General features: G+C 48.7%; 1 protein-coding gene across 2 annotated transcripts in view; it reads right to left on the reverse strand.

The window, feature by feature from the left end:
- Window positions 1-2283: 2283 nt before the first annotated feature.
- Window positions 2284-20527, reverse strand: part of ATXN7 (ataxin 7) — a 47082-nt gene continuing 28838 nt past the window's right edge. Inside the window, exons 2-9 of one of the 2 annotated variants that reach the window (XM_007445675.1) lie at window positions 20238-20487; window positions 17926-18185; window positions 17369-17451; window positions 12680-12945; window positions 11001-11199; window positions 10539-10660; window positions 5175-6138; window positions 2284-2623 (exon numbers count right to left, since the gene is read on the reverse strand). In XM_007445675.1, the coding sequence (XP_007445737.1) occupies window positions 2606-2623; window positions 5175-6138; window positions 10539-10660; window positions 11001-11199; window positions 12680-12945; window positions 17369-17451; window positions 17926-18185; window positions 20238-20487 (2162 nt within the window). In that variant the 3' untranslated portion in view covers window positions 2284-2605. The remainder of the gene's footprint in view (window positions 2624-5174; window positions 6139-10538; window positions 10661-11000; window positions 11200-12679; window positions 12946-17368; window positions 17452-17925; window positions 18186-20237; window positions 20488-20527) is intronic. The other variant, XM_007445674.1, reaches the window with a different exon arrangement.

The raw sequence follows: 20527 nt of genomic DNA on the forward strand, positions 1-20527 counted from the left end.
TTTTTTTTTTTTTTTTTTTTTTGTAGGTTAAGAAAACTGCAGGAGTTGTCATGAAATTCTATTGGAAAGAATATAAAAATTATCTTGCTTTTAAATTGATACCAAAGTCTGTCTAGAAACAACCCAACCACTGCAAATTTGGTTTCTGCAAGTTAATTTAATTCAAAAAAATACTTGTACTCCCGTGTTTTAAGTGGTCTTAATTGTTCACCATAATAAAAAGTAGTTGGAGGAGAAAATACAATATTTGAACAACAGTCTAAAATTTAATAGCACTGTTTAGGTCTGTTTGTGGCAGGCGGAATCCAAAATGGCTAATTTCCTAATCCCGATGCTCTGTGTACTACCGGGAGACAATAATGAAATTTCAATTAAAACCTCAGTCTAAGAAATCAAATGACCAAGACTCGCTAATCTAAATATCTACATTATTCTGCATCAACCTGCTATCGTGGATCCTATTCACATCTTTCGGAACAACATGATCTGTCTATAAATTCCATCACTAAAAGCAACTTTATTTATAACCATCAAGTCCCCTTGGCTCTGAAAATAAATTCTACCCATACCCCATTGCACTTGTCACCAAGGAATCAACTAAGTACGTTCTGATTCCCTCTTACCTCCTCCTCTCCATCTCCTGGGATGAACAACCAGACTGACCTCTCCTAACGACACCAAACTGGCCCATCCGTGCTTTCTTCTTATACAAGCTCTCTTACAGTATCATTTTAAAAACATTTACTGACTGATTGCATAATAGGTGAACAAGATACTGTTCTCCCCTTCCTTTAAAAAGAAAATCAATATTTTACATCAATTTATAGCTAAAGTATCTGAATAAAGTTTTTGTTACCTTACATAATAAGAACAGTTCTGTAGCAATTCACATTATTAGGCTGGTAACCAAGTATTTATTCATTCTACCTGTTGTTGACTTAAAATTCCCTGAAACTGAAGTTTGTAACCCAAGAATTGTAAGGAAAACGGATGCACTGACTGGCTCTGTCCCAGCCCTGCCCAGGGCCATGATCAGAACCTTGGGAACTTTAACCTGTGTTCGGCAACTTCACCCTGTGTTCGGCAACTTCGTGTGTTCTTCTAAGCAAAAGTGCCCGGTTCTCCTTTCAGGAGCTGTGGTGGTGGAATCATCTGTTAAAGAGCTCCAGCTCATCCCCTCAAATTCAAGGACACCTTCTCAATCAGTGATGTCTGAACCTATCAAGCTCTTTCTTTTGGGGTGGGGTACTAGAAACACTATCCTGGAGGGTCTCTGAAGCTCTCCATGAGATGGCAGGCGTAAATCCCCAGAAAGGAGGTGTGACTAGCAGACACCACACATGCCTCCCGCCATCTCCGCATGGGCAGGTGTGCACAGTCACCAGCGCCCCTCCCTGGGTGCCTGCTCCCCATGCCAACGGCATCCACATAAACATGTGTAGAGGCAGGAAGGGGTGTGTAGAGACACACACGGTATGGGGAGTGCTCCAAGCGGAAATTGACACTTAGTCCCATGACAGTATCCAAAGAAGAGGTTGCGGGCAATGCACCGAGTGCCTTGGAAACATTTAAGTATATCAGTGACTTTGTGAACGACAGAGTCTGCTGCATCCCAACTATTTCACGTTACAAAGGCAATTTTTAAAAACAGGAGACTGGGCAGGACAACCAACCTAACTGTATACTGTTTAACATGAAAACAAAAAGGTTAAAAAAAAAATTCAATCTCTCTGGAAATCTTGGAAAATTTTCCCCCATAGTGATTTCTGTCTACCTCCCCACCCACCAGAATTTGGCTTTCCATTATCAAAATTGTTTGCATTTGCATTTTCTTCACACACACACACAAAAAAAATCACACAATTGCTTTTGTACCATGAAAAGTAAGCCTCTAAACTGGTGTATACTTGCTCTCTGGCCATCAATGGCTTTAAACCAGTTTGTACATTAGAAACTTCTGACGGCTTCAGATCCCAAATTACTTGCAAAAGGCTGGGCAAAAACACAGGCTCTTTTGTCATGGTGCCTCTCACTGACGTCCATATTCCATTCCCGGCACCTGCTATAAAAACCTAGCTGCAGACCCCCTTTCTCCAGAGGGCTGCTTGGGGTGCAGCTCTGCTCGCCCCTGGGAGGTGTCTCCAGTTAAGGTGCCTGACTGCTGGAGAGGGACCTACAGACGACAGGGTGAGGAAAGAACTAGGCAGGGAGAGGAGGGAGGGAGAAAAGTCTACAGTCACGCTCTTGCCAAGACACTCTCGCCAGCCAACCTCCCTCCAAGAGTGGCTCCGTGAAATACTGCAGGTTCAACAACGAGACAGGAACTTCTCACAGATTGTAGCAAGTAGTCCAGACCACTCTAACACTGATAAAAGCAATTCGGTGGCTGGACTTGATCCAGTGTCCTTTACGAGTACTCACTGCTACAGACAAAGCTTCAGGGACATCCTCGTTAAAACAATAGCCCGGCAGATTTCTACCCTCGAGGCCCACAGGAGGTTGGGAAAACAGACTCAAAGGCATCGTGGAGTCCAGAGTGCTGAGTGGAGGTGTAACTTGTCGTCAAAAGTGTCCAGATTATTCCTCCCCGTGCTATTTTCAGCTGTCAGGGACGTGCCTTTGGCTTTCAAAAAAGAGGGGGTGGGGAGACAACGAAAGGTAAGTAAGCGGCTGTACACGGCCCCGCCCTGATTTCTAAACAAGGTATTCCCGAGGCCACTGCGTCTCCAACCGACTGGGCAATGCCAGGAGCAGGCAGCTCTAGAATTTGGCTTTAGCTTTCAAAAGCCTTCTGTGCCCTGGGGCACAATCCTTCTAAAAGACTGGCTTTTAGAAAACTGTCCAGAAGAGAAGCAGCCTGGGTTTCTAGCTCAGAGAAAAGGCTCACATGTTTGCCTTTTGGTTCTATTTACTGATGCTGTCTCCTTGAAGGTATTCCAGGTTGTCAACTGAGACGTGAACAAGGTCAAATGGGCCACCACACAGGTGTGAAAACTCACACCCAAGGCCATGCTGAGGCGGGGAGAGGGGACTCTGGCCTTCACAGTCCCACAGTGAGCTATTTTTAGGTCCTTGGTGGCAGAGCCCAAGAATCAGCTCAGGGGCTGGGCTCACACCCAGCCCCATCTCCTAGGCTCCCCAGCAGGTCCCACTGATTCCGTTGCTGAGGGGATTCCAACCAGTTCAGTTATCTCTGCTTTAAAATCAGCTCCGTGGAGAACAGCGAGCTCAGGTCCCTACTGGTCTAAGAAGCAGCCTTCTTTACAGCATTTGGAGTCATGGGTCCCTTTGATAGTCTGAAGAAAGCTACAGGATCCCTCTTGCAGATAAACGATCACAGACGTAAAAATACGCAAGGTTCATCCATCCTCTGATCTGTAGCCATGGGCCCCCCTAGAATATGTGCAGCGTAATAGAAAGTATGCCACTGCAGAGGAAATCTTTCTCAAATACAAACTTAACATGAAACTGCTTTTAAGGAAAAGAACCCAAACTTAGGCTGTTTGTCCTAGTGGGACACAGTCCCCCGCCCCCCGCCCCCCGCCCCAGACGGTGGAAATCAGAGGTGGCAAACTGGCAGCTCATGCACCAAACTTAGCTGGCAAACGTGTGGGCTTCACCAGATCAAAACAAAAGGAAAAACTAGAGAGCTTTAGAAAATGGTCAAATTTCTCACGCAAGTCCAGATCAGCAGTTTCTCTTTGAAATTGGTAACAAGCTTCTGGGAGCAGCTGCTCTCTGTAGACGAGACTCCCACTCCCCCATTCCCCACAGACACTGTCACTCTCTGCTGCACCCGCCCTGCCTCTTCCTCGCCTTCTGACACTGGTGGGCAGTAAGGCCCGCAGTGGCGTCTACGTGAAGACGGCGCGCTCAGTGACACTGGCGTGGGGATCCCGAGGCAGTGCGACATCCCTCCTGGGATTCATGTGCATCAGGAAACTACACCCAGAAGGGAGTTATTAAGGGATGGATTCTTACAGTGTTTGCACTGTGTTTTTATGCTTATCGTTAAACTAGAAGGAGTAACTACAAATCAAGAAGGTTTCACTTGTCCAGGAACCCCTGTTCAGAGAGACCCCAACAACACATGAATAAGCCCATATGTATTTGTGGCTCAGAGAGAACTGAAGCAGCTGCTACCTAAATTTGTGCATAATTATTTTCCCCATACCTTTGGCACTGAGTATTAATTCACACAGATATTGGAGGGAAACTTCTATCGCGTGAACAAACTTCTTGGTATTTTCTGGAAAAGTTCTAGCCTGGCATTTAAGTTCAGTTTTGAAGATGAGGAAGGGAAAAAACAAAGCAAAACAAAGAAGAGGCTCACATTTTAAAGCAGGGCCCTGGGGGTGACAGCGCCGAGATTCCTGCTTGTAAGCAAGGACAGGAGGGATCCTGTCGAATGAAGTATAGCAAGATGAGACACAGGACCTGGGCAGGCGAGAAAGGCAGCCGGAGGGCGCGGCCACAGGAGGGAAGGCCAGGAGGAGACAGCAGCGGGGGGAGTGGGGAAAAGACACGGTAGCGCCCGAGAGCCGTGGTCAGCAATGCATCCGGAGGCCAGACAGCCCTTCTCTACAAGTGGGTCACGTTCAGATTTTTTTCAAACTGTTAACTCAAACAAGATTTTAGTCTTCTGCTCTGCCCACAGTAAAGGCTGTTTTCCTGCCTCCTCGGAAAACAGGGAGGAGAAAAAATAGGGAGTGAATTAACAAGGAAATTAAAATTCTGAAATTCTTTGCTGGGAAAAATATTAAACGGTCTCTTTCAAATTTAAATCATCCCTTTCTAGATCAGTTTGATTTTAGCCCAGCTTTCTTCAGAAAAACACAATGAAGGACTGCTCTCCAGGAAACACGGCCCGCCGGCCTCGGGGAGGGGTCTGCCATCACGCACGAGACGGTATCCGCAGCACTTGCTGCCGAAACGCACTTGTCGTGGCCTCCTCACCCAGGAGCGTCCTCCGAGTCATCACAGGGTCAGGCAGAGAGGAGCCTGTTTGACCTCCGTCCGGCCATCAACTCATCCTTTTCTTAAAAGACCCCATGAAGCTGGACATTGGCTTTCAGGCAAACCCACCAACCCGACCACACAGATCTCCGAGCTGGCGAAAGATCTCAAGGGAGGGGCCAAGGGCCTCCCCACGGGGCTCCCAGGCCCTGTCCTACCTGATGCAGGAGGGAGCTGTTTGCCAGTCCTGGCGGCCCCGGGCTGGGGCCCGCGTGCTTCACGTGGACGTTGTTCACGGCCGGCAGTTTGGCCACCTTGGTGGGCCTGCCGCTGCTGCTGTTGATGCCGCTCGAGCCGGGCGAGCACTTTCTTTTCTTGCCTAGGAGCTTGTCCAGAGGAGTGTGCGGGTGGGAGCAGGCGCCGTGAGAGCTGATGGGCAGCTCGCCGGCCTGGTGCACAAAGGGGCCGAGGGAGAGTGTGGAGTCACCGCTGTTCACCATCACGCTCATCCTCTTGATGGACTCGCCGGGGCTCCCGCCGGGGGCGCCCCGCCCGGGCTGCTCGTGCCGGCCACTCACCGAGTTCGCTTTGCCGGCCACACAGTTGAGGCCGACGCCGTGGGGAGAGGCTACCGCCGTGGGGTGGGGAGGCCCAGGGTGAGCCACACAGTTTTTCCTAAAAGACTCCACGGAATGAGAAGAGGGGGAGGGGGAGGGGACTAGCAGCGGGGAAGTGTTTTTGCGTTTCTTTCCTGAGCCGCCGCTGCCGGCACTGCTACTCGCGTGGTGACAGTTAGTGCTGTTACCAGAAGGCTCCTTGGGCCTTAAAGACTTGCTAGATTTCAACTTCTGAGGTTTCCTGGCCATGGGGGAGGAGGGCACGCAGGACAGGCTGGAGGGCGTGCAGGGGGAGGTTGAGGAGGAGGACACCTGTCTGGACTGCATGCTGCACGCGGGATCCACGGCCCCGGAGGCGGCGGGCTGTGCGTTCAGTGTGGTTCCATGAGCTGGTACCGACTTGCTACTGGGGGAGATGGAGGACGACGAGAGCGGGGCAGGGGAGGGAGATATGGTGGCTGCCGCCAGGCAGCTGACCCCACAGTGTGATGTCGGCACAGAGTTTGTCAGGTGAGGAACACGTGTGGAGACGGGCGATGCGGTACTGGGCACTGGCGGGATCTTCCTGCGAAACAGAAGAGGGCCTGAGCAACGTCCACCACTGCCCTTCGTGGAAACTTTCAGAAGGACACCCCCTTCACCTCTGGCACTGAACACACCCCTTGGTCACATGGATCACGCTGAGATGCTGGGCCACACAGAGGGTCACTTTTCCCCTTCAAATTCTTAATGGCTTCCTGCGCTCTGAGAACAAAGGCCTGTAAGGCCGTGCGCCTTACCGGTGCTGCAGCCGCAGGTACGTACCCTGCACCCTCCCGTCCGGCACCCCGAACTCTGTGATCCTGGCTACTGATCTTCCTTCAGTTCCGAGAACGGGCCGTGAAGCGAGACCCTGGGTATCTTCCGCCTACAGCACTCTCACCCCAACTTCTGCTCTCACTTCCGTTTCAGCCCCCATCATCACTTTCTTAGGAAAACTGCCCTAACCGTCCTGACTCGCTTCGTTCCCGCACTGCCCCCTGTTCCCAGACTCTGGAAGACTCTGGTAGTTTTAACGTGTGACCGATGATCACTGTCTAGCATCTCCGCAGACGGAGCAATCCACAGCTGATTTACCACTGTCCATCCAGCACGGTGCCTGGCACACAGAAGGCGCTCAAACGCTGAGACAACTCATGAGAGAACGAGGAAAAAGGAAGGGCACAGCTAGTTAATAACAACTGCTAGGTCCCAGCTACTGGCCTGAGTGCCTGTACGTGCCCGTACAAGGGAACAAAGCCCCCAAAATCTCAGGGGGACTTCTGGTCACGGTGCACTAACAGTGTATTCTGTCTATAATATTTGGGTAAAGTATGTAATCAAACAGTCAAACCAGGGAGGACACCCACCCCCACCCCCACCCCGCCGCCCTCACCCCGGCTTTTATTTTAGCTCCGATTTTTAAAATGTGACGGCGCCAAAATCTCAGAAACCCCTGTGGCATAATGAACACCGAGATGGCAAAACAGCAAACGGCCTGACCGGAAGCCAAGTGCCAAGACTGCCCGGCTCCCGGTTTCCACGGGCAGCTCTGGCTGATCTGGGCGCCATACCAGCGGGGGCCGGGTTCCTCATCCTTCAAGTGAGAGCGCTGGCCTAGACTGCTGCCCAAGGGCTTTCCACATGCGTTTTGAGAAGGACTACAGTTATTAATAAATGGAATTAACAACTCCAAGTGTGCGCACCAGCCTTAAAACTCCCTCTCAAAAGTGTGACTCTGGCCCTAAATCAGTGCTTCCCAACTGTGGCTGCACATCAGAATCACCTGTGGAGTTCAGGCCACACCCAGACGGGCCACACCAGAATCTCGGGGTGGGGTCCAGGCGTTAGTAAGTTCCAAATCTCTCCAGGAGACTCCAGCCAAGGTTGAGAAGCCAGCCTCTACCCCCATGCTACTCCCGAAGGATAAGCACTGACATTACCTGAGAGGCTTACTAGAGATGCTGAGTCCCTGGGCCTCACCCCAGACCTCCTTCATCGTGGTGTGTATCTCAACAAGATCCCCAGGGCAACTGGCACCTGTGAGAAGCTCTGCTCGAAACGCAGCACAGGGGCTCCGGCTCCCTGGGCGCAGTGGCTTCTCATGGCCACCAGGTGGCTTAGGAAGACGGGCCTAAGGGCCAGGCTGCTACAACAAAATCCTGTGAAAAGGAAAGGCTTCCACAGGGGCAGGGATGTGGACCTCTCTGGATGACATGACCGGTTTCTCTTAAAAAAGCTCTTTTAAGTCATTTCTTACCTTCTGCATAAAGAAGAGACAAAAAAAGAAGAGGCAGTCATATTGACCTGTGTTTGCACACACAAACTCAGAGACACAAACAACTGATAAAACTGCTTCTGTCTGTGAGGAGTGGGTAGAAAACAGAGGAGTATGGGTGCCAGGGGGACTAAAACTTTTCACTGTATGCCTCTTTATGTACATGTTTCCTTTTTTAGCCAAGTGACTTTATTACCAATCTAAAAAATTAATTAGAAAAAGGAAAACCCAAACCACAAAACCTTTGACAGCCATCCCAGCCCCTCCTTAGGGGAAGTGCAATAGTGGTCCCCAGTCACAGCATGCAAGCAGCGGACAGAACTCACAGGAGCTTGCAAACAGCCTTTCGGGTCGTGGCATTGCTCCAGAGGAAGAGCTGGTCTACTTTCACTGCTGCCCAGAGACTCCACACACTGAAGATAACTTACTTCACTGCCAGGCTCAAATCGCACCTCCACTTATCCCAAAGTTAACCACAGTAACTCAAGGGTAAGGGGCTGAGGAGAGTGGTGCCGGGGCTCTTTGCAAAAGGGAGGACTTCCGGCTGAGCCAGTAGGATGGGACCTGGCCGACTTCAAGACTTTCCTTGAGTGCCTCAAAGATGCCACCTGAAGAACAGCTCTCTTCTGGTTGAGAAGTGCCGAGCCACTCCCGGCAAATCTCAGGGGTGGCCTGCGCCAGCTCCCCTCACTCCCGTCGGCAGCATTTACTCCCTCAAGCACGTGGCCTGGCACCTCTCTTCAAGCTCCTACCTGCCCCAGGCCTGTGTGCCAGCTCATCACTGAGTGGCCCGTCTGTCTCTACCGAATTGACTTTTTCAAAACCAAAGGTCATGTTAACAGAAAGAACTGTTTCCTCCTCAGTGGGAGCAAGTGACGGATAAGGCAGTGAGCCTCTGACAGAACAGAGGGAGACAGACAGTGGAGTCAACTTCAGGATCCTGCTTCTTCAGAGGTTCAGAGCACAAGGAAGAAAACCTCTCCCACACAAGCCACTAGGAACCAAAACTCTCTCAACCCAAACCACTGGCCATAAACCACTTACCAATATAATGGGGATAAAAATTCTGAAGACCCTTCTAAACCCTTAGGAGTACATTAAACCCATAGTTCTGTGAGCTCAATGAGCTCTCCAGGTCCCACCAGTAAGAAGCTGAGATTTCATGCATTTTAAAGTTTTCTGATGTGAGGCCACCCCCCAAAGAATCCCAACAAACCACTGCCCAAGTCTGTCTCTGGTTCAGAACACTGTTCTTCATAAAGGTTCTTACCCAGTAAGAACCAGGAAGAAACATGAAATAAAGCAGAGTAACACTGCTGTGGGGCTGGTCTTCACCGCGAACAAGTACAAGTCCTATTAACGACCATGGGGATGGTTCTCTGGATTCTGGACTACCCGAGGTCTCTGACAGCTCCCTCTGACTATATCAGGCAAGCAAAGCAGAGAGGCAAAAATAGATGTACTCGCAGAGTCCACTCAGGGAGGCACTAGTAAATGACGCCCAAATGGAGGGTTTGGGATGACTAAGTATTATCGGACAGCCCCCTTTAGCAAAGCTCAGCGCTTCCCGAAGTAGGTTCCAGCAAACGCTAGTCCCCAGGATGCTCCCCTAAAAGAGGTTCCCAGGTCAAAAGAGCCTGGGAGACAGTCCGCATTATACACGATATCCTCTGCTTTGAGAGTTACGATGGACCGTGCCCATTAAAGGCTTTGAGAAGTCCTGCAGTAACAAAAACTATTTTACTTCAGGAAAGGTTGAGCTAATAAATCTTTCGGGCCACGGAACTGTTCTTCCACTTAAAATCACGTTGGGGAAACGGTGTGCATAAGGCCACACGAGATGATCGTCTTACTTTCAACTGTAAACCAGAGCAAATGGCTCCTTTCCCTAAAGCCCTCAGCAGCTCCTCAGTGCCCTCAATCAATTTCAGTGTCACCTGACCTCTTGGATCCCCTCTTGTTCCAGGAGCGTTCTTGCTCTTTCTCAAACAAGCCATGTTCTTTTCTGACTCAAGACCTTTGCACATACGGTTCTCCTTGCCTGGAACCCACTCCTCCCCGCCAGCCCCACGGCTGCTCTCTCTCATCCATTCATCTCAGTTCAAGGGCCCCTTAAGACAGGCTCTCCATGAATCCCTCCATCCTGTTATTTTCCCATCTCAGCTCTTAGGTGGGTCCAAACCCTGGCTCTACCTCTAACGTTCTGTGTGACCTTGCTTCTCAGTTTCATTACCTGTAAAACAGGAGTAATCCAGGCCACCTGACACAGCAAGGTATGAAAACTGTATTTGCTAAGGTGCCTGGCCTACAGTAGTCTTAGTCTCAGTAAGTGCTACAGGTTATTAGCGTTTCTGTTATCTCCCTTACAACAAGCTATGATCTCTATGTTCTGTTGACTGGCTTCGCATTTCTCCCCGAACTAGAATGTGAGCTCCAGCCATCTGGGCGTCCCTCGGCCTGAAACCCCAGCACCGAGAACAAGACACATTTGCTCCAAGAGTGAGTGGATGAATGAGTGAGTGGATGACCAGCCCTTCCTCCAGGGCTGGTCAAAGGCCATGTGTTCATCTCACAGACCACTACCTTCATTAAATCAGCCCCGTAAGAAACAAAGAGGATGCAGCCCTAATGAGCCACCCGCCCACAGAGGTGGTGGGACGGGCACTCACTTCCACAGCTGCGCGTTCAGATGCTTCTCCACCATGAGGTTGAGGGCGCAGCGAAGCCGGTTCCACCTGGAGTCAAACACGTAATAGCCTCTTCCAATCTGCCGGCTCCCGAATGTGCAAAACTGCAAGAGAGAGAGCACACGCTCGGACTCGCTAACTCCGAGGACGTACGGCCCGGGAAGAAGCGGCCAGGACAGACGGCGCTTACTGAGGACCGAGGGCTGTGAAGCACGAGTGTGACAACGCCTGGCCCTGAGTGTCATGGAAGAGAACGGAAAGAGCAGGAGACGTACCCGACCGAGTGCATGCCGCCTGGGGGCGCCCTGCTCTGAGCTGCACTCGCACCCTGACCTCGCCCCACATGGACCGGAGGGCATGCCCGGGTCCCCGCCGCGCCCCCCCTGCAGTGCCCCACCCCTGCGGCATGGGGAGGGTTGGCACGGGGGCGGATGTGGAACTTACAGATGCTGGCTGAGGATGATGACCTGAATAATGACAGTCCAGTTTTTCAACAGACTCTTCTTTGTCATCGCCTTCTCCCTCCTCACTGGATAACCGAGAAGCTGGCTCAGTGGCAGGCAGGGGAGGGTGTGGAGATTCATGGACTGGAGGAGGGTCAATGGGGGCACTCCCACCTTGCTGAGCAGGGCAGCCTGGAGGCCTTGGTGAGTAGAAAGTGCAGCACTGATCAGATCAGATCACATGTCTCAGACACAACAATGTATCCAAAACCATCAGGGGAGGTCTGGGCTCCACCACTAGCACTAGAGACACAGATGCTGATCCGGGGGGCCTGGGCGTAAAGGGTCCTCTCTCCCGAACTGCGCGATGTCAAATGCAGCTGTCTGCCCAGTCTAACCAAAGTAACTTATAACCACTTCTCTATTCCACAGCCACCTGGTGCGCCTCCTATTCTCCCCAAAGAAGGCGAAATACATGTGGAGTTTAAGAGAATTCTTTCTTTGATTCCTCTTCAAATTTCACCTGGAACTGGGTTACTAAGGCAATCAATGAGGTAATTGGTAATGTGCTCGAAAATAACCTAAGAGGGACAGGAGGTGATAAAAGAAGGTAGCTTTACCATTTTATGTGGGTAATCTAGAGTGTGTAACTCAAGGACAGCAGTGTGCTTTTCCAACACACATAAAGGCCTGCTGTTTCTAGACTTAAGCCTATTTTTTAATAGATGGAAAAACTTTAATGAAATTGGCCAAAGAAACGACTTGCAAAGGAATCGACAGCCTGGGCCTGGCCACATTCTCGGGCACCTCCTCTGATCACTCCTCCAACCGTGTTGCTCGGAAACCAGGGGGCCCATGTGGGGACAGGCTCACGGGCACTCTCAGGTTTCCAAGACGGAGGCACTTCCACCCCTCATGTGACCATTTCAAGAATCAGACACGTGAGGATAAAAGGTTAATTAAGCAAGAGCACCCAAGGGTTGGCACATTCCTAAGCAGAAGCCCTCGGCCCAGACTCAAAACCCTCGTTCTCTACGCCTTTCCTTTTCCTTTCTTTCTGGAAAGTGGGTACAAAATCCTTTACTTCAACTTGGTTAAATGTACAAGCACGCACACACATATATTCAGCCCACCATCACTGTCTCCAAGGGATGTGTCTAAGTTCTGACCTGCTGCTCACTACACAGCTCAAATAACTCCTACACGCTCAGGCAAGAGCCCCAAATGAATGAATGAAAAAACATGCTGTAAATGGATGCTGTAAAGACTCAGGCTGAATGCCTATCCCCAGCAAGAATCCCAACTGCTGTGTTTTGCAAGAAGCGAGACAAATGAATGGGAAATGGCTGCCAAAGCCATGTAAAATGTTCCCGTCACTAACTTGCGGGCAGGACCCGGGCCGCAGCCCTACTCAACAGGGTCAGGAGACACCGAACGCTGAGCAGGGGCAGAACAGATTAATTCTAGCTTTACTCTGCTGCTTGCATTTGGCCACAAACAGCCCTGGTTGAAACTCAGTGATGAACATTTTTTTTTTTCTTAAAGTAAAACCCCATTAGAAAAACATCTCTTCTCGCAGCAAGCCTGATGTCTGTCCTCGACATCACGATACACCGGGGCTCTACAGTCTGCACGTCTGTTCTCTGAAAGAGGGAGAGAGAGCTGTTGGACGGGGCTTACCTTGGAAGACTGGGGGTGTGAGGTTTAGGTTTACTAGCTACAAAAGGCTTTGATTCGGAAGGAATCACTCCGTGAGAGTTTTGGTGTGGCTCCTGTGAAGTTCTAGGAGGAGTGGGATGCGGGTCCCTGAGAGGCTGCGTTGGTTGCTGAGAGTCCGGATGGCGAATCGATTCCTTTTCCCTGGTTTTGTTTTTGTGCTCGGCTAACAACACATCGAATCGTTTTCTTCTACCCTGGACAGCCCTCCGCTGGGTTAAGGAATGTGTCTACAGACCAAAAACAACAACAACAAAAACAAACAACCAGAAATGGAGGAATCTCAGTAATCATTTTTTCTGCCATACATCAAAAAATACCCATGCCAATAAAAAAGCAATGTGGAGCATTAGCTTAATCAAAGGCTGCTCAGCATCTGATAGGCTAAAAATCTTGAGTATGATTTTTTTCCCCTAATAGTTAGAAGCAGATGTTCCAGCCTCCAAATGTATAAGAACCTGGTGATGTTATTTCCACCAGAAGAAAGAAGAAATGTTAAATAACCATGCCACCAGGTATGTAACTGAGGGGCAAACAGCAGATACAAACAGGTAACAGGTCCTCGTGTTTTGTGCGACAGGAACAATTCATTGATCGGAGCTGTTACCAACTCCGCTAGAAAAGTGCCCTTTGGGCCATTTAGAGTTTTGAATGTTAACAGGGAAGAAGCACTTATTCCATAAAGTACGTATCACAAAGTCTTCTTTCACTAACTGCCAGAGAGTAAAAATTAAACACAACTGTTTCTTTATTCCTGTGACAATGTCATACAGAGAGAACGGGGCTCACAGCATCCTGGAGACAGGCCGAGGGAGACCTGGGGGATTAAAGAGTAAGAGGCCAAAAGAAGACAGGCTGTGCACAGGAAAAGACGCAAACCAGCATCTGAGTCCCTATCGAAAGACACTCCCTATGGAAATCAAGAAAATGGGATAGGATTTTTGGATCCAGAGACAATGTCTAACCTCAGAATTTAAAAATGGTCACATTCTTTTTACTGGAGTATAACTGCTTTACAATGTTGTGTTAGTTTCTGCTGTACAATGAACTGAATCAGCTATATGTATACCTAGATCCCCTCCCTCTTGGACCTCCCCAAAACGGTCATTGTTGAAAAATGTGAAATTACTCGAGAATAAGAAAGGTCAGGTAAACCTGACCACTCCATACTGCTTAGGGCCTCCGTCTGTAAAGACAAAAATGCAAGGAGCCGCTAACCACAGCGGCGCCAAATCACACCTCCCAAGTATGAGTTCATCTACATAAATCCTTCCCTCTTCTATGTTACAACAATACTACAAATGATACTTTCTGTGTGTTCATTATTATACAAATGTATTGCTCTACAGGCTTACATTTTTGTTACAATTTAAGGGATTTTAAGGGGAGTTAGGCTTCTAATTCTCTTTTGCGGTTCAATAACATAACCTACATCCGTACCACATACACTGCAAGCTATGTTTGCCCAAAATCTAACCTGGCACAGATAGTTAGAAAAATGTGTTGAGGTTCTTTTTAAGATTTTACTTGGTTTTCTTTAATATATAATATATCCACAAGAAAGTGACCCTAAATGAAGACAAGGACCTTTGTTTGGTTCAGTGCTGTACCAACACCTAGTACAGCACCTGGCACGCCATAAACGCTTCACACAAAAACCAGATAAAAATAATGGCCCCCTCAATACATGCTGAATGAACAAACGAATATACAACATCACTGGGGGTCCACCTGCCTGTCTCTCCAGACAGATGATATTAGAAGCCTCTCCTCACCTTTGCGTGTCCCCTGGTGCTTAGCGCGGGAAGACCAAGTGAAGAAAGTAGGCAGAGACGATCAGTATTTTCCCAGCTTGGTTTGAAGAGTACATAGCATTTGCCCTGAGCTCTGAAGAACCTTCCAGCCGCAACCCTGATGCCCCCTCCTCCCCATCAGAACTCTGTGGGGGGCTGCCCAAGGCGCACAGGATAAACAGCAGCTGTACGAAGCCCGGGGCCCTGCTCGCTCTAACACCCCCGGCCCCCTGCTCCTCTGGCACCAGGTGCCGCCTCCCCCTCCTGGCTGCCTTTCACATCCTAAGCTGTTTGTCCTGCCCCGTCCCAGAGCCTTCACAAGGGCTGTCTCCTCTGCCTCTCCCATCCCTTTCTGCCCAAACAAATCATATGGATTTTCAGCCCAGTATTCCTACAGCAAAGGAGCCTTCCCTGACTCAGTTCCCCTAGTGAAGGCTGTCATTACACAGGCCTCTCTTTTTTTTATTACCCCACAGTGATAACTTTTACAGTTACTTGAGTCATTACCAAGTTAATCTTCATCTCTTCCATTAGACTGTAAGCCCCCAAAGGGCAGGAGCCACGCCTTGATTTTGTTCAAGCCTGTATCCTCTGAGGCCCAGAAGGAGGTCTGTGCCCGCAGATGTGTGCAGTAAATGCTTCTACCCTGAGAGGAACCCAAATCTACTTGCATGGAAGGCACAGAGGACAGAACAGAACACTGGACGGATGAGGAAGTGAGGAGGGGACAGTGAGGGTGGCAGGCAGATGACAGAGGGACAGGAGTGGGCAGCAGCAGATGCCCTGACAGCTAAGAGAACGGACAACGTCCTCAGTCTGAGACAGAAGAGATCTGGGCAGCAGCGTGGGGGACAATCAGCTGGGCTTTGGCACGCAAGACCCGCCGCTTGCATGTCAAGCATTCCAGTGTGTTTATCAGCCCACCGCTGAATGGATTCAGCCGCAACGGAGGCAAGGAGAGGGAGAAGCACTGACGAACAGAACACGGGAAGAAAGTAAGGGTGTTCTGTGCAAGTGCAGGCCAGCCACAATGCTGCGTGTTCTGCCAGCTCTATGCCGAACTCATGGCATGCCTGGATGAAGATGCACACTAACGCAAAGACAGGCTTAGCACACGGCTACAGATGGTAATGACACCCTTAACAGGACACATGGAGAGCATACACGACTTGAAAAGGAAGATGGGAGAAAAATGAAGGATCGACACAAAGCCAATGAAGGTTCAGGAAGAAGGCTGGTCAAATTCCTTGCAGATTCGGAGTTGATAAAGCTTTTGGTTCACCAGCATGCCTCACAGACGATTAAAAAAGAGCACCCTGGGCTTCCCTGGTGGCGCAGGGGTTGGGAGTCCGCCGGCCGATGCAGGGGACACGGGTAAAAAAAAAAAAGAGCATCCTGGGTAAAGCAAGCATCCTTCATTGACCACAGGTATCACAATACTGAGAAATCTATGTTTCTGAGAGCCAGGTAGGCAGGAAGAGAGCAGAGAGGGGTTGGCAGTGTGACATGGCGTGGAGCAGGGCTGAGGCACACACTCACAAGTTCCCTCAGGGGCAGCTGAACAGGACATGATTCTACAGAGCTCAACTGGCTACCGTCAAGCAACACACCACTCGATGTGTTCAGTTAATATTATATAAAACAAAGCAATCTGTCCTGAGTTTTTAACCTAGAGATTCAATGGTGCAACTGGAGTGGGGATGACCATCTACCTCTGAAATAAAATGCAAAATTCAGAATACGTATGTGTATATATGTCTTCCTCTGGGAAGAGAATCCATAATTCTTTAAAAATTAGGTATTTAAAGGTGCTTTTGACCAACCTAGATCCTCACAAGACTCAGTACCATTGTTGCAAGACAAAATCCACACGCTAAAATTGAATTAGAAACTGAAATTAAAATAAGAACTACCGAGAAATAACATTTCCCATTTCTGAAGATTTTAACATTCCTCTACTGTTCAGGGCTGGAGTGGAGTCTGAATTTCTTTATTCAAACATAATCTTTGGTGAAACTTAAAATAATACATCAAAAATTTTATTAATTTTTAGAGAACAACACTAATTTTTATAATTTTTAACCTCCTCCTCCAAACAAGTGTTTTAAAATTACTTCAAGGCAATGATTCTTAATACTTTTTGAACCCTTCTGCACGGTGGCTGGGGACATAAGCCTATATGCTCATTTATGAAGGGGGTCTACTGAAGCCAGAGGTCACCCCCATGTCAACCCTTATTTTATAGCAAATATACCGCCTTCTCACTAGCATACTGGCATTTCAAAGGAAAACTCAGGATAGAAAGGGGGAATCTTTACATTTTCTTGGGTTTTACATATACATTAGATTATGTGGTACCTAGTATTTTTTTTAGAACTAAAAAAATAAAGTTATCTCAAAGTCACAGATATTTTTAAAGTAGCTGTAAAACTGAAGAACCAGAGATAACACAAACATTTTAAGACTATTCACATATATGCAAAGGAAATGTCTGGACTCATTCCAAGTCAGTACAATTTAAACCACAGTAAAGGGGAGCCTCTCAAATTAAATTTCTATGAGGAAATATTAAAAGGCTTTGAAAATAACAGATTGATTAGGAAAAAAACACCATTCCCCCACATACAGTAAGGCTCACTGGAGGCAAAACCCCTCTTAAGATAGCAGTTTATAACAACAGGCTCCACGTTTTCTGAACTTGAGGCGTTCTTCATCAAAACGGAGTCATTCCCTCACTTAAAAATTCAGAACAATCCTCAGAGCAGATGCCCTGTGAGTGAGAGACCCTTGGGGCGCAGTGCTGTGCAGCCCAGGTCCCCAAGCTTCCTGGAGCATCGGGCTCTGCCCAGGAGCCCCCTACCTTGCATGTCAAAGATCGGGTGCAGGGCTTCTTGGTGTCGAGATCGATGACCCCACAGTGGACGTCAGGATCAAACTCCCTTTCTGTCAAAAGCACACAGACATTACAATGTCAAACGCTGCTTCATTTATTTTGAAAATAAGAATATAGGAGAAGTCTGAGATTCTCCTCTCAGACCAATTATAACTTGAAGCAAACCTACCACATCATCAATAAACATAAAATACACAACGTACGAGCGCCACAAAAAGCCACGACATCTCTAAGAGAGTGGGGACTTTCGCCACCAGATGACAGGAAAGAGACTGTTTAAGCCAGCATTACTCATTACTCCATTTAGGAATACACCACTAGGAAACTACTTTTACGTCACCTACCCACGCACGTGCACTTTAAAACCAAGAATGAAGAGCTCAAGGACACTACTTAAGGAACTTCATCCTTAAGCTGAAGTTGGCCAGTTTTAAAAAGAGGACTTACAGGTAATGGTTGATTTGCTCTCCCAGGAATTGCCCAATTAACACAGAAAGAAATACTGAGAGAAAATAGGAAGTTACCTGATAATCTCTTATTTAAAAATTTCCTGTTATTGGAGTTATCTTCTGACTTCTTTTCCAGCGTAGGCGGTGCAGGAAGCCCTTTGCCATTCAGAATCTGTCCAGGCGAAGGCAAGGTTGGCTTTGGTATTGAGGGGCAGTTAAGGCCAGGCTTGACTAAGGAACTCACAGCAGCAGGACAGGCTGGCCCTACCGCAGATTTCAGTAGTGTGCCATCCATCTTCGGAGGAATCTTTTCCACTTTGACAGAGGGCGTCATGCTGTCGTAGGGGGAAGTGAGAACACCAGCACCTGAGTGCCCCGGCAGCCCAGGGTGACTGGTGAGCCAGAGGGACGAGGGCAGAGCCTGGGTCTACCTGTGCACCGCGCAGAGCTAGGCTCCCAAAGGTACATTACGAAAATTTGTTAGGGCTACACAGAAAACTCAGTAAGACTTTTACTCAGTCTGTAAGCCCTTCTGGAGAGGCAGAAAGCTCCAGAGGAACCATCAAATTTACCTGGTCTATCGTCATTCCAGAACAATCCTACACATGAGCCCATTACCCAATGTAATTCCTGCAAGAAGCAAAATATGAAAAGGTCTAAAAGGACCAAAGGCTACTGCAGGACCTTTAGAGGATATCTTTTGAGAACTGTCATTTTTAAGAAATGATCCATCAAAATAAAGCAAAATGAGTGAGCAGACAAAAGAACAACTGAAATTAGAGAACATTTCCAAGAAATGTCACTAAGGACTTGGAAGAACTCAAATGTGCCTAACAATGTATCTCTAAGAAGAGGCTCTCTGCCTCTGTCAATGAGGAAGACCAATGTTTAATTAGGATACGATGTGTCAGTGAAGTGGTAATTCTCCAGTCCCTGAAAAAGGTTTCTCTATAGGAGCCTGGAATCTTAGTGCCTGGCACTCAGCTGGTGAGCACTGAATACCTGTATCACTAACCAAGAACTGACTTTTTTCTGGAATCTTACTGATACTGTCATTTGGGTGGCAAATGTTGGTACGAAGCTAACAGCCTGGTCCCCGTCTAAAGCCCAGCTACAAATAAAGAAGATCTGGATTGATGAGGTTTTATAAACTTTGCCCAGTGGAGTCGGTGCTCTAACAGCTGGTAAGCGGGCGAATGACTTACACACTGTACTGGCATTTTTTTTGGCTCTCTGACAACTCCAGGAATGAAAGCCAAGCTTCCTGTACTTGCACTTCTGACAGATGAGCAGAGGCTGTGGGGCTTAACAACCAGGACAAACAGCACCACAGAGCTGTACCTGGAACAGTCCGAGAGCAGCAGAGACACTGCAAGATGCCACGGCCTCTCCCAGCTGGCAAGGTCCGTGCGCAAGAGCAGGTGCTGGCCGCTGCCCGAAGATTAACCAGGTTATCAGACCTTGGGACTGCGATGTGTGGCATACCCTCCGAAAGGGAGGCAGGCCAGGGAAAAGCCACCTGCCACCAAGGCTGAAGCATGCCGTGATGGGGCAAGACATATTTCCACGGGAGTGCACGGCTGCCCCCTCATGTCACCCACAAAGAGCCTGCCAGCCTACAGGCCCACCAGGGAAGCTCATCAAGGCCTTGCCTGGCGGTGTGAACTTCTTCCAGTCTCCCCTCATCAGGGCTTGGATGTGAACCCCAGACCGGGGGTGGGAGGAAGCACTGCTTCCCTATTTGCTGTGCAGGCCCCAGAAAATCCTAGAACAGCTTCTGGGGATCTCTTCACCTTTTTATTCCTACTGTCATCCTCAGCGGCGGCACCAGCATCCGTTCCTTTAAGGTCTCCTGTGGGCCGGACACTAGCCAGGTGCTTGAGTCTAATACATGAATCCTACCACCCCCACTAACCCTGCACAGGGGCCGTTATCTCAGACTCTGAGATAAACAGGGCCTTGGCCGAGGCCCCTCAGCTAGGAAATGATAGAGGCGGGATTTGAACCCCAGGCCCGTTTGACCTGGGGGGCCCGTGGCTAAAGTTCTTCAATCTCATCACGCTTCCCTCTCCTTACCCAGAAAATGGAGATAACAGCAATACCTATTTCAAAGGGTTGTTGTGATAAGTAAGTGACAATACACTTAGCTAAATTTCAATAGCTGGCACACAAGAAAGGATCAATAGATAAGTATTATTATTGCTATTATGACTCTATAAAGTCTCCCAAGGTATCATAGGGAAACAAAAAGAAACAACAACATATATTTGAATTTTCCCCAAAGTGGGCTCTCTTTCACATTATCCACGTACACTCTCAGATGCTACTTGTGTACACAGTTCCACTTCTGGCAGGCGAGCTTTAAGAACCCTCTGGGCCATACTCACATTCTACCATGGGGGACTCTATTTTGCTGAATGGGATGCATTGGCCTGTTCCCCCTGAGCTGCAGTTTCTCTTTGGGCGATTTCAACAACTTGGAACTTAACGAGGATGCACTTAGAACACCTCCACTGGAAGAACGGCTGCTTCCACTTCCACTGCCTCCTTTGCTTTTGGACAGAGAAGGGAAGAAGGAAAATACTGAAGTGGGAGGAACGGCCAAAGAAGGCTTGCTGGATGAGCTATGTCTTCTTTCTGAAAAGGAACACAAAAGGGGCGGGGCGGGGGGGGGGGG

This window comes from Lipotes vexillifer, unplaced genomic scaffold (assembly GCF_000442215.2).
Source record: "Lipotes vexillifer unplaced genomic scaffold, Lipotes_vexillifer_v1.1 scaffold239, whole genome shotgun sequence".
NCBI classification, from domain to species: domain Eukaryota; kingdom Metazoa; phylum Chordata; class Mammalia; order Artiodactyla; family Lipotidae; genus Lipotes; species Lipotes vexillifer.